Raw genomic sequence first — 13,428 nt, forward strand, 5'->3', positions numbered from 1 at the left:
ACCAGTTATTCTGGGAAGAGACTTTCTTTCGAGCGAAGGCATTGTGCTTGACATGGGGGAGAACGGCTATCGCTACAGCCCCTTCACCACCCTCATTCCCTTTGTTAGCGCACCCAAACAGGAATGCGTCGCTGAGCGAGCGAGCGTCCACGCTTTTGTGGCAGACAGCTCCCCCGCGACACTGAATGGTAGCCCATTAGAAGCAATTATCGCGTCCTTCTCAGGAACCGGTAGTCAGCGCCGAAGACTCGTGGAAACTTTACTCCCGTTTTCGGATTGCTTCACTGAGAAACCAGGCAGAACCGACTTGCTTGCCATTGTCAAATGGGGAGGGGGATTGACACCCGAAGGTGCCGTGCCCCTTCAGCACGAGATCGAAGCGGGTGATGCGCGCCCTTTCAGATGTAACCCGCGGCTGTTAAGCGCGCATAAGAGACAGCTTCTCGACAGCGCCCTTGACGAGATGATAGATACCGGCGCGGTGAGACCCTTACAAAGTCACTTGGCGTCCCCAATGGTTCTAGCGCCAAAGAAAGATGGTTCGGTCAGGCTGTGTGTTGATTATCGAAAGCTCAACTCACTGACGCCTACGGTTGCGTACCCTTTTCAGTCGATCGAGGCTGTGATGCACGCGTTAGGAAACGCAAGGTTCTTGGCAGTCCTGGATGCAAGCAGAGGGTACCTGCAGATTGAGGTGGCGGAAGGTGACATTCAGAAAACTGTATTCACCTGTCACCGCGGGCTCTTCGAATTTACTCGACTCCCGTTTGGTTTTTCTAATGCACCGAGCACATTCATGCGATTGATGGACATCGTGCTGGGCGATGCAAGGTTAAACTACGCGATGGCGTACCTCGACGACGTCGTGATATTCTCACAGTCGTTCGAAGAGCATCTCATTCACCTGAATTCCGTTCTTGAAAGAATGAGACGTGCGAGTATAACGATCAACCCAAAGAAAGTGCAGTTGGCATCGAAGAGAGTGAACCTCTTGGGATTTGTGGTTGATGATGGCACTTTGAAACCGAACGATGACAAACTGCAGGCAATTCTGAACTACCCCTGCCCGACGGACGTGAAAAGCTTGCAGAGGTTTTTGGGAATGGTTGCCTTCTACAGACAATTCATCCCTAGTTGTTCAGAGCTCGCTAGGCCGTTGAACCAGCTGTTGCGGAAAGGCTCGAAGTGGGGCTGGGGCAAGGAACAGAACGACGCTTTTGTTGCCTTGGCTCGCGCGATAGCGAACACCCTAGTTGGCGCCTCCCCGACCTGAACAAGCCGTTTGTCTTGCAGACAGATGCTAGTGATGCCGGTGTAGGAGCTGTTTTGTTGCAGGAACACGAGGGCAAGCTGCGCCGTGTCGCGTTCGCTAGCCGCACGCTCACATCGGCGGAGCGGAATTACTCCGTGACCGAAAAGGAATGCCCGGCGATAATGTTCGCATTGTCAAAGTTCGACATCTACCTAGACGGAGCGGTTTTCACCATGCAGACAGATCACCAGGCATTTTCGTGGTTAAAGAGGCTGAAAAACCCCGCAGGCAGACTCGCGAGATGAGCGCTGACGTTGCAACGTTACGCGTACGCCATTGAGTACCGCCGGGGCAGCATGAATAAGGTGGCCGATGCGTTATCGCGCGCACCGTTGAAGGCTGGCAGAAGCGCAGACCAGCTTTGCTGAAAGCGGCGTCGCCGCAAGTGGAGAGGGGGAGAGGACGGACGCGAGTGTCGCGCCCTGCGTAGTTAAAGAGAGAAAGGAGGCGGACAGAGTTGCCGCGCGGTGCTGCGAGAGAGAGAAGGCGCAGCAGCTGGTGGCGGCGACTACTCGCCTGCCAAGAAGCGAGGCAGAGAGAAATCTGTCATGGGGAGTAGCGGTCAATAGGGAAGAGCTAATTGAGGCCCAGAAAGCAGACGGTCTATGCCAGCGGGTGCTGACAGAGCTTGCGAGTAGTGCAGCTTGCAGGCAACGCTGAGGGCAAGTACGACGCGTATCTGCTGGGCGATGACGGCTTACTGCTCCGCTACATCCCCCAACTTGATGAGGAAGAGGCGATTGCATCCCCCTTCCGAGTCGTGGTCCCGAGGAAGTTGCGGAAACGATTCCTCCAGTACTTCCATGACTCAGCGCTGGCAGGCCATGGCAGCGGCAGTAAGACTTACGATAAGTTATGCCGTGTCGCGACCTGGCCAGGTATGAGAAAGGATGTGCTGGGTTACGCCCGTACATGTCCTGTTTGCCAGGTAGCCAAGCCTCGGGCGGGGAAACCCGATGGCATGATGAAGCCGGTAGTTAGCAACTATCCGTGGCAAGTGGTCGCGTGCGATATCATGGGACCCCTCCCTCGCTCCGCGCGCGGACACCAATATATACTGGTAATAACGGACCACTATTCCAAGTGGGTTGAGGTTTTCCCCCTTAGGAAGCTTGTGTAAGAACGGATTTGGGAGAAACTGTCGGAGACATTCACTCGTTTCAGTTTCCCTTCCGACCTGATTACAGACAATGCCTCGTATTTCACAAGCAAAGTCTTTGTTGATTCCTGTCGGGCGCTTCAAATCCGCCACAGGAAAACGAGTCCCTACCGCACTCAGAGCAACATAACCGAGAGAGTGAATCGGAATGTTAAGAGTATGCTGGTCGCGACGACCGAGCAGCACAGAGATTGGGACGCACGGCTGTCCGAACTGGCTTTCGCCACTAGAACAACCGTGAACAGGTCGGTGGGTATGACACCTGCTTACTTAAATTTTGGGAAAGAGATCGCTTTTCCGCTAGAGAACGCCCTACTTGACGCGGCGGGGCCCGCGCCCCCTCCGCTTACGCAGTACGCGGCAAAGCTCCGCGAGTGCCTTGAGGCAGCGCAGCGCGCGGCTCGTGAAAACCTCGATGTCGCGCGCGTGGAGCAAGCGGATCAGTACAACAAAGGTCGTCGTCACGTCGTTTTCAACACGGGCGACTTGGTACTGAAAAGAACGCACCCGCTTAGTAACGCAGCGCGTGGTTTCGCCGCGTCGCTAGCGCACAAGTGGGTTGGACCGTTCGAAGTTACGGCACGCACTACGCCACTCACCTACCAGCTGCGGTTGTTAGCGAGCGGTGAAACCGCTGGTCCGATGCACGTTGCAGACTTGAAAGCTTACCACCTTCGCAAGGACGATAACTGCGAAGCGGGGGAAGCTCAAAGCAATGCAGCGATCTCCCCCAAAGTAAGCCGTACAGGTTGCAACCCAGTTCGCAACCGACGCTATAACCTAAGGCCAAGGTAGTGCACTACTTTGTCTAACGTCTTTGTTTCTTTCAGAATGCATTCTGATAAGATTTTGCAGCAGCGAGATGAACCACCGTCGCTGGGGCGGGAAACCACACCCAGCGCATGGGTCCAGGAGGGGCCACACAAACAGAGGGTACCCCCCTAGTTTGTAGTGGTTTGTAGCCCATTATTGTGACCAGCGCGGCCATGCTGGCCGTCTTCAACGAGTCTGGAGTGGAGCCCGCTGCCCAGGCCTGGAGTACGGGCCTCAGGAAGCCAGGTGTGCCCGGGGCGGAAACGCCTGCTGCAATGTGCATCCAGCATGGCGCCACGTGGAAAGGGGTCAACGATGTAGAGCAGCAGCTCAGGGCCGCTGCCAAGCGTATCCGTGGCCGAGCCCAGCTGCGCTGTGACCCCGAGGATGCGGCCGCTGCGGGAGAGGCACCAGCCGGAACAGTCTCGCCATGCCTGCTGCTTCTCCTGTCCCACGGACCAGCTGAGATGGCATCCCGCCAGAGCCAGGCGACAAGCCTTCATATTTTACGCCGACCCAGGCTCGGACATGGACATGGCCCGGCTGTTGGCGGAGCCCGGGTCGGACGCTGAGGGCGGGGGGGAAGATGTAGGGCTCGTGGCGCGCCGCGCATTCGAAGGCCGCGCCACTTCCCAATGCTCCCGGCGCGGTGCCTGTTTCCCTCTCCCCGCTCGCTCGGGGATAACCGGTCCCGCGCGAGGGGGGTATAAAAGAAGGCACGCGCCGCCGTCTCGCTCTCTCTTGGTCCCCCTGCCTCTTCGTTCCTGCTTCGCTCCTGGCGCTCTCCACGGAAACGACCCGCAGCCACCCGGACAACGACCTAGCACCGACTTCGACGATCCCTGTGAGATAAAAGATGTTTGTTACACGGCCCACTGTGTGTTTGTCGTACGCATCCCTCGGGCAGAGGAATCGCCCACAATGTTCACATTTAGCTGTAAACTACAATACTTGGATTGGTGGAATTTAAGTGACAGGTTTTCTGACAAGGTTTTACCGCACAGAAACATTCGTGTACCTAACGTAGCGTTCGCCTGCTGGCTTGCACCTTTGGGAGTAAAATGAACGGCCTCATAGCAGTTCAGGTGGTTTTCCAAAAATCCATCGAATAGTAAATTCGTACTGTGGTGGCAAAAGTAAATGGGTCGGCATACCTCGTCGATGCTGAGCAGTGTTCACTTGGCCCATGCTGGTTCATCTGTAGAGCGTTGCGCGCGACCAACCGTGCCAGGGGCACTGGAAAGTTTTTTGTTTCGTAGCCGCGGCGGTTCATCAGCAGAATAGACTTGTCATGTTGGTTCATTCTGTAGTGGGCTGCATACGATCAACCGTGCCAGGAGCGCTGGAACACTGGAAAGTTGTTTTTTTCCGTAGCCGCGGCGGTTCATCAGTAAAATACACTTTTTCCACGTTGGTTCATTCTGTAGTGCGTTGCGCGCGACCAACCGTGCCAGGGGCACTGGATCACTGAAAAGATTTTTTTTCGTAGCAGCGGCGATCCATCAGCAGAATAGACTTGTCTCATAATGGTTCATTCTTTAGTGCGCTGCGCGCGACTATCCGTGCCATGAGCACTGGAACAATCGAAAGTGTTTTTTCGTAGCCGCGGTGATTCATCAGCAGAATAGACTTGTCCCATGTTAGTTCATTCTGTTGTGCGCAGCGCGCGATCAACCGTTCCAGGGGCACTGGAATACTGGAAAGGTTTTTTCGCAACCGCGGCGGTCCATCAACTGAACAGACTTGTCTCATGTTGGTTCATTCTTTAATGCGCTGCGCGCGACTATCCGTGCCATGGGCACTGGAAAGTTTTTTTTTCGTAGCCGCGGTGGTTCATCAGCGGAATAGACTTATCCCATGTTGATTCATTCTGTAGTGCGCTTTTTCTTCACTTTCTCTTTTTCAAGGGGAGTTCCGTCGGGAACAACTAAAGTTTTCGAAATGTCGTATTTGTCTGCGCAAAAAGGAAGTGTGCCTCACGGCGACTGTCGTCATCGCAGGGGACGATAAGTGAAAGTACATGTCCAAAAGGAGTGGCCTGCTCGTTTGGCCGGGGTAGAATTTCACTGCAGGGTTGCCTTATCTATGCAAGTGCTTTGATGCCGTTCAAGGCCGATGAATGTTCCACGAAAACTCATACGTTATTCTGTAGAACGGACCGAATAAACAGAGCAGAGTAAAGGACAGCGCCTCATTTCTCTTTGTGCTCATGTGCACACTGTTGTCCGTTTTCCTCCGATCTCAGTAATGAGGTTGTGGCTTATAGGACGTATCAATCAAAATCAAAAACAGACTAGCCGTGTTTTCCTTTCCTTGGCCCAGCTAATCTTAAGACCTTCGAAAATAGCTATGTTTCGTAAAATGAGTGCATCGACGTGGCTTCCCCAATCAGGCAAACATGCGGAGTGTTCTTTTGACGTGACAGCGTCACAGGCTCAGGACAGGAGAAAGTTTGGCTGTGGTGCTGTATGCACACAGATGGTTGTTGGCAGGTGTCATGCCACCTGGTTCTGATTGGTAGGTGATTTCTGAGACGTCATGAGGTTCTATTTCAAAGCCATGTTGACAGCTGCCAAGTTGGGTATTTGCTGTTAGATGGGATTCGAACCCAGGCCCTCTGAATACCGAGTTGAACTCGCTACCGCAAGGCCAGGTAGTTATGTTCACGGGTTTTTTTTAATCGATGCCGTACATCTACGTGTGGTGACCTTTCACAATGTTGCCACATTTTAACTATTTTAACTACGTTGTTGTTCCGCCTTTAACAAAAAAAAACATTTTATTGCGTTGTTTGCTTGCCCACTCCCCTTATGTAAGCCTCGGCGCCTGAGGGTATCGAAAATAAATAAATATCTTGTTGCTTACCACTGTGTGGTGATAAGTACGTTTGAGATATCAGACGCATTATGTGAGAGTTTACTGCTTAAGCGAGTTCCAGAGTGCACGCACGCGAACGTGTATAAGCAGCTCGAGCTATAGAGTGACGCGTCGCAATCTTAAAGACACAGCTCAATTGTCAGCGATATGTTTTGCCGCTCACCTCTGGATACGTCTGGTTCCGACTGGTAGGTCACGTCGGTGGTGTCCTTTTGAGGGGCAAGTGAGAGTCGCCTCTCGATGCGCCTCGAGAATTCATCGGCGTCGGCCAGGATCTTGTGGGTGCCGCCAAATACAGCATCGGTGTCTTTGGTCACGAACTGAGTCATATTTTCGTCCTCCTGCACAAAAGCGCAGGCAATATAACGCAAGCCACACATTCGTTATCTCTTTCATTTTCTTTCTCCACCGCTTTTGTTTTGCTCCGAGTGTTTCTTGTTAGCATAATGAAAAACCTAATTTTTTCGTTTTAAAATCAGGATATAAACGCATTCAGTGTGGCATCAAAGAAAATTGATGATAAATGTGGTTGAGCTGTGTAGGGGGTATGCGCTGACGCACTGTGCGTGGTGTATTGTGGGTAATTGAGGCAAAGTCGGCCATTTTTGTGTGCACGGAACGAACAGGGCGAACGAACGGATCTAGTGCTGTCATACGGTTCCACAACCAGTGTCATCCACAGCTAAGGTTTGTGGAGCTATCGCAGACTGCAATAGCCGTGCATAGAGCAAACAACGAAAGGGGAAGGCTCAGAGAACGACCTCGGCATTTTAAGGTTCAGGAAGTGCACACGAACAACTTCGCCTGAACGAGACAACTCACCGAGATGCTACGTCACGTTTTACTGGTACGGTTCAACCGCGCAAGTATCATGGAAGGTGCGAAATCTATGTCACAATGGGATAGGATGGTATCCTCCGGGTGTGCCCTGACAGTCAGCAGTTGTGACTATCCGTGCACGACTGTTTTCACGCACTCGCAAAACATTCCCGGTAAAAGAGCAGCTCGGCAATGTGACAACATTTATCACCGTTTCCAGTCATGCGCATGCGTGCTGCGCGCCGCCAACACCACCTCGTCGTGTTTTGCTGCTATCCAACCCTTCAAAAATGGCTAGCTAAACTCTGTGTTTGCCGTACTTTTTTCATTCGACCAGAAGCCGGATGTTCGCATCGTCTGTGTCGGCTACGAAGCAAAGCAGGCCGCTGTCTCAGCGATGGACATACAGATTCGGCGAAGGAGCGTAGTCGGGCAGAGTTGTTTTGTAGAAGGTTTCAAGGACTTTGTAAACTTTTTATCTCTAATACAAACCATAATTAGCTTGGCTAAAATTTCACTGTATTTGAATTTTGTTGCAGAAAATTTTTTCGAGGCCGCATGGCAACGAGGTGGAGCCACCGGTGTCATCGCTGTGGCAGTGGTTTCGTTAGTTTGCATGTTTGCATCACCACAGACGATGTAAACATCCGACTTCTGATGGAATGAGGCAAGTACACCAAACAACTTTCGTATAAAATATGCTGACTACCAAATGCCATTTCTGCGCAAAATATGAGCTGCAAGAGCTCAGTGGTTTAGTTGGGATAAACGATGTAATGCATGAATGTAATCCGACTTTTGCGCGAAGATGTGGCGCCATCATGCGGGAGCGGAAGGAAACACATTGGACGGCAGTGTAGCAGACGACGCGAAAGCGCGCCATGCGAATTGGCCACGCCAACGCAGGTAGAAAGTGAAAGCTCCCCCCTTTTTGCCTTCGGGGCGGGAAGTAGTGACAGTGATTGCAGTATCATGCTGACGCAGTATGGGGGAATGTTTCAGCGTTTTCGCAATCCACTCACAACGCACACATATACCTTCTTCGCATTGTAAAAGCCGGTTCACACGGCGGAAACATTTGGTTGACTCTGTCTGGCGACTGGGTGTTCGCGTACTGTCAGCTACCCTGTCACACCGCTTCGACACGAAATGTCTGGAAGTACGTCTTTGTTGCCCGGCTATACGGAACAGAAAGTTCTGCAGCAATTCTTGGCGAACTCCATGTCACACTGAAAAACCTTCAGCGACGCTCAACTGCTGCCTCTCTAGCGTAGCCGCGGGCGACTCCGAGCCCTTGCGCACAAAAGAAGAGGAGAGCCACGACGGCCCTCACAAGGAGGGCTCTTGCTCACTAGAACGGGCCGGAGGTAAGAAGAGAACCACGGCAACTACACCACAGCTGATTTCAATTGTGGCCCACTGCCCGACTGCATTCAAAATGCCGTACCGCGGGAGAGAACAAAGCGATGAAGGGGAGATTTTTTTCTCAAGTGCTGTTTGCGAGCACGAAAACAATTAAAAAACGATCAATCACGGTTAAATGATGGGAGAGGTGTGTCGTCGCTGGGATTTTCACTCGACCAGCGAACAAGTCAAACACTGCCGACGACCGCGGTTAACAATAAAAATATAATTATTATTAACCGCGGTCGTCGGCAGTGTTCGCCTTCTTCGCTGGCCGAGTGAAAATCCCGGCGACGACACCCCCCCCCCACACACACACACTTTGCATTTCTTTTTCGTTGCCCAAGTCTGTCACCCCGACGTAACACCCCGGCAACATGCCTTGTTTCTCAGCTGCTTGCGCAGTGTGACAAGCTGCTTGGAAACAAGTGTCTTTGGAAACAAGTCTCCGGCTTGACGGGCGGACGTGTTTGGTCCACGCCGTTGTTGTGTTCCCGCAGTGTGAACCGGGCTTAAGGGCGTGTAGCGCGGGCTGATGTTCGACGTGACAGAATGAGCTGCTCTCAGCGTGCAGACTCACAGCAGATTTAAATTTATTGTAAAAAAAAAACGTTTTTTAAAGAGAGCGCGGAGGCAGAGAAAGAGAGAGGGAGCATAAAGGGTAAAGTTGCCAGGGGTTTGTTGATGCTGCAGAGCAGGTGGAATCGTCTCCTGTGACTTAGAGCGGCGCATATGCGCGGGGCGTCAGTTACTGAGCAGAATGCGGTCACAGCGGCGCCGGCATGGTGCAATGGGCGTTGCTTCCTGCTCGCGTCATCTAGAAGCGTGGAGCTATAGGCTTTCATCTACGAAGCTGGGCAGAGAGGCACTTATTTACACACCCTGAACAGGGCATTGTTCCGGCCGGAATGCACAACAGAAGCCGCCAGGAAAAGCGCGGCATTATTTTACCATTGGATGATTCAGCACTGTAGCCGGTTTCTGCCCCCAGAACGGATGTGGTCACAGTGGTGAAAAGGTTTTCGATGCACAAAGAGTGGTTATTCTGTTGTGAAAGGATCCACAACCTTTCTGCCTCAGCGGTGATTTTTGCGGTATCAACGTCCTGGTGTTACATGCACATCTCCTACAGGCTGTTGTATGCCCAGAGCGCTCCACTCCGCAAGTGAACGAGCAGAACCGCTCAGGAGACTCATTTATGCCCAGCGGTTTCCATTACCGTTGCAAGACGGTTGGACGCAGACGACGACTTTCAAGCTCCCTAAAGAGCCACCCACATGGAGCGAACTTTCTCCGCGAACTTTATGCGGCGCGGCGAAACGCCGGCGCACGGTCGCCGTACCACACCACATGCCGCGAAAATCTGGCGGCTGGCGGCATCGGCAGCATCGGCGCCCGAGTAGTCAAACGCACGAGCTGGGTCAGTTTCAACACGTTTCACACTAAATAACATTTAAAGAGCAACACATAAAATAGGCAGCGTCTAACATTCCGCCCGACAGCGCTTGTATAAGACTCCGAGTGTATGTCCGCAACATCGTACTGCAGGCGCGTCTCTTTGAAGCAGGGTTTGAGCAAGTGTTAATTAGCGGAACGACGAAAAAGGTCCCGCTTCAACTGTATCACCACAGTCGACAAAATCGCAATGCGCACAGCACCTTATGGCGCGACTTTACCAAAGCGGTGCCACCCGCTGGCGTGGCAGACGACAGTTATCTAGCCATGCGCTGCTCCCTACTCATTGCTAGGCCTATTTTGTTTAGCATCGATGGTACATGACACGGCACTATGAAATTTCTTCGCGCTATAGTAAACGGCCTACTCATATACCTGCCTAACTCTCACTCCCATTATCTAACAATACAAACAAAATATGATTAATTTCACCTCCACGTTTTAGCTGAGAGAGAGCGAGAGAGAAAACTTTATTCGTCGGCGATTTACTTGTTTTTGATTTCGGCTGCATTCAGCTGCTCCAGGTGGCTGGCAGTCCAAGTCTGTCAGCCACATCTTGCACTCTTGCCGAGGCCTGGGACTGGACGTCTGTGTCCCGGCTGGCGAGAACAGCTTTCCAGTGAGAGAGAAAGTATACTAGATCTGCCGGAGGCGGATCCTCCGCGCAGTCACAGATTATATGGTCTAAGGTGGCAGACTCACCGCACAGTTGGATGTACGGACTTATTAAGTCGGGAAAATTTTTGCATAAGTCCAGGGGTTTGGCTGCGACCGCGTTTGCAGCCGCCGCCACGTGGTAACCTGCTCTCGGCTGAGCGAAGCGTGCGGAGGAGGCAGGCTCGCCCTGAGCTCTTTGTAATACATGGTAATAGCCTGGTACGTATCTAGTGACTCACGCCGTAGGGCACCCGTATCCGAGATCCCCTCACCAGCTCGGCTGACAAAACCTCGAGCATATTGGTTAGTGGACTCGTTCCCCGGGACGCCCGAGTGAGCCGGGACACATGCGAGATCCACTATGTTCCTATCTTTGGCAAAGCGCTATGAATTTTTAATGCACTGGAGGAGATACAACCCCTGGTGAAGTTGCAAAGGGCCGTTTTGGAATCACTGAGAATGGTGCCGGTTCCGTTTTGAACAATTCCTAGGGCTATTTGCGGCCTCTTCTGCCTCTTCTACTCTGCCCGTGACCAACGTAGCTGCTACCCTGCGGGAAATGCTCACCGCATTCACAGCGAAAGCATCCTTCCCTGTAATGTTGTATTTTGCCGCATCAACATACACGGCACTATCATCCCCTGGATACTTTTTGGCTAACGTCTTCGCCCTGGCCTTCCTTCGACGTTCGTGGCGATTCGCTTGCATGTTCTTGGGGAGTGGTTTGACCCGAATGCGTTCACGCATCTCTACCCGCAAGATCACCTGGTTTGAAGGGTCCCCTCCCTTTATGCCTAAGCCTCCAAGGATACACAGCCCCGCCTCAGTCTGACTGAGTCGCTGCTCTTGCGATGTTAATTGTGCCCTAATGATCTCTTCGAGGGTGTTGTGGACCCCTAGTGACAGAAGTCTTGAAGGGTCCCCTCCCCTTATACCTAATAAGCCTCCAAGGATACACAGCCCAGCCTCCGTCTGCCTGCGTCGCTGCCCTTGCGATGTTAATTGTGCCCCAATGAGAACTTCCAGGGTGTTGTGGACCCCTAGTGACGGAAGTCTCACGGTGGACGTGTATGCCTGCCTTATCAGGCAATTCAATTTTTTACTATTGGCCTTTTTGAAGTTGAGGTAGGGGGTGGCATACACGGGCCGACTGAGGACAAGAGCCTGGACGAGCCGACATGCGTCGCGCTATCCCATACCTTGTCGCCTAGTCGCCATGCGCTTAATTAGCCCTATGGTCTGTTGGATCGAGGTGGACAACCTTTCCAGCGTTACCGCGTTGCATCTGTTGGATTGCATGTTGCGTGCAGCAGCAGTGCCGCAACGGCGGCATCTGGCTGTGAGCAGTAACGTCTTTGCATGCATCGCAGCTGCCGCTTCTGTATCAGCCATTCGTACGGCTCAGTGAAACAGCGACCCTCAAGAAGGATTCAGTACTCACACTTGGCTTAATATTTACGGGAACCGCAAACTTTGGCACACTTCTCTGAAGTTTTTCGTGTCGTCGGCGCGCACGACTAGGAGCTGCAGCCAGCGTGGAGCGGCAGCGAGTGCTGCCATCTCATGGTGGTCGCGTCCAGGAGCAGCCGTTCGCCCGGCTGCCGGCGAAAATATCTGGCCCGGCTTGATCAGCGGCGAATGGCCGCCGGGCGGCAGTTCGGAAGGTTTGCCGCGGAAACATCGCTCCATGTGGGTCGGCTTTAACGAAGTGCAGCTGATTGCGTACACCGAAGGAACAAAATCCAAATGCTTTGGCGAGAACAAAGGTGAGCTTGAAAGGTAAAAAAACCACAGCGCGTCGTGCAAGAGTAAAGTGCGTCTATGCTGCGAGCGCCAAAAGCACAGCTACGAAAGATATGTATGCATATAAAATAAATATGCATGATGAAATGTACCTACTGGAGTTTGCACCCAGCCTGTTATGCACCAGTGATAGCTGCAATGAGGATTTGTTCGATGCGTGTTTGCTCTATGCGCGCCGGGGTCGGATGACGATGTATTTTGTCGTTGTTTTCTTTATCTGCGAAAGGGCCAGATAGCGCCGATATCACAGGCGGCTGTGTGCGCCAAACCGTAATATTCGTTTAGCATGTTTTATCGTGACTGCCGCCTGACTGACATGAAAAAAAAAATCGGCGTTTGTTGTGATCCAGCCGTTCGCGTGCCTCATGACCAGCTCAACCACGCGGCTCACGAACGGCGGTGCATCACAACAAACGCCATATTTGTTTTCTTATTCAGATAGCAGTCGCTATAAAACATGCTAAATATTACGGTCTAGCGCACATAGCCGCCTTGCGCTACCCGGCCCTTTCGCACATAAAGAAAACAAACAACAAAGTACATAGCGATCAGGCCCCGTCGCACATAAACCAAATACGCACCGAACAAATCCTCATGGCGGCTATTACTGGTGGGTTACAGGCTTGGTGTGAACTCCAGTAGGTACTTTTCATCATACGCATTTCCTTTAGATGCATACATACCTGTAATGAAGTGTTTTTCGCACAGTCGAGAGTACGCAGTCGGTTGCTGAGGCCAACCATTCACATCTTGACGCTTGGTAGCCCTAATTCAAGCTTCACGTCGTTGTTCGTTGCGGCTCGCCGAAGGGAACTTGAAAAATCGCATCTTGCATCCGGGCACGCCTCGACAGTGGCAACCGTACGCGGCAGATGTGGTTGGCATCGCTTTGCCAAGCCTGTGACGGTCACCGGGCCGCCAGACCACGTGCACTGGGGGCGACGAGAAACGTCGTCGACGCCGTCTAATCTGTTTATATCAGTCGCATCAAGGACTTCGCGCATGCGCACAAAACTCGCACAAAGGCGGATTGCGGAAAGAGCGAGTACGTCTGCTTCAACCACGGCTCTTAACCTAGCCGCTTTTAGCGTAGTTGTGTCCTTCGAGTGGTCTGTTGGCTTGCGGTTTA

The 13,428-nt window shown here is 52.4% G+C and overlaps 1 protein-coding gene across 1 annotated transcript in view; it reads right to left on the minus strand.

Annotated features, from left to right (window-relative positions):
- LOC146180061 (uncharacterized) overlaps positions 1 to 13,428 on the minus strand; it is a 68,119-nt gene that overhangs the window by 47,701 nt on the left and 6,990 nt on the right. The window contains exon 2 of the mRNA XM_084580316.1: positions 6,325 to 6,502. Coding sequence (XP_084436442.1) covers positions 6,325 to 6,502 — 178 coding nt within the window. The remainder of the gene's footprint in view (positions 1 to 6,324; positions 6,503 to 13,428) is intronic.

This window comes from Amblyomma maculatum, chromosome 9 (genome assembly GCF_055883805.1).
Source record: "Amblyomma maculatum isolate TAMU_Amacu chromosome 9, ASM5588380v1, whole genome shotgun sequence".
Lineage (NCBI taxonomy): Eukaryota > Metazoa > Arthropoda > Arachnida > Ixodida > Ixodidae > Amblyomma > Amblyomma maculatum.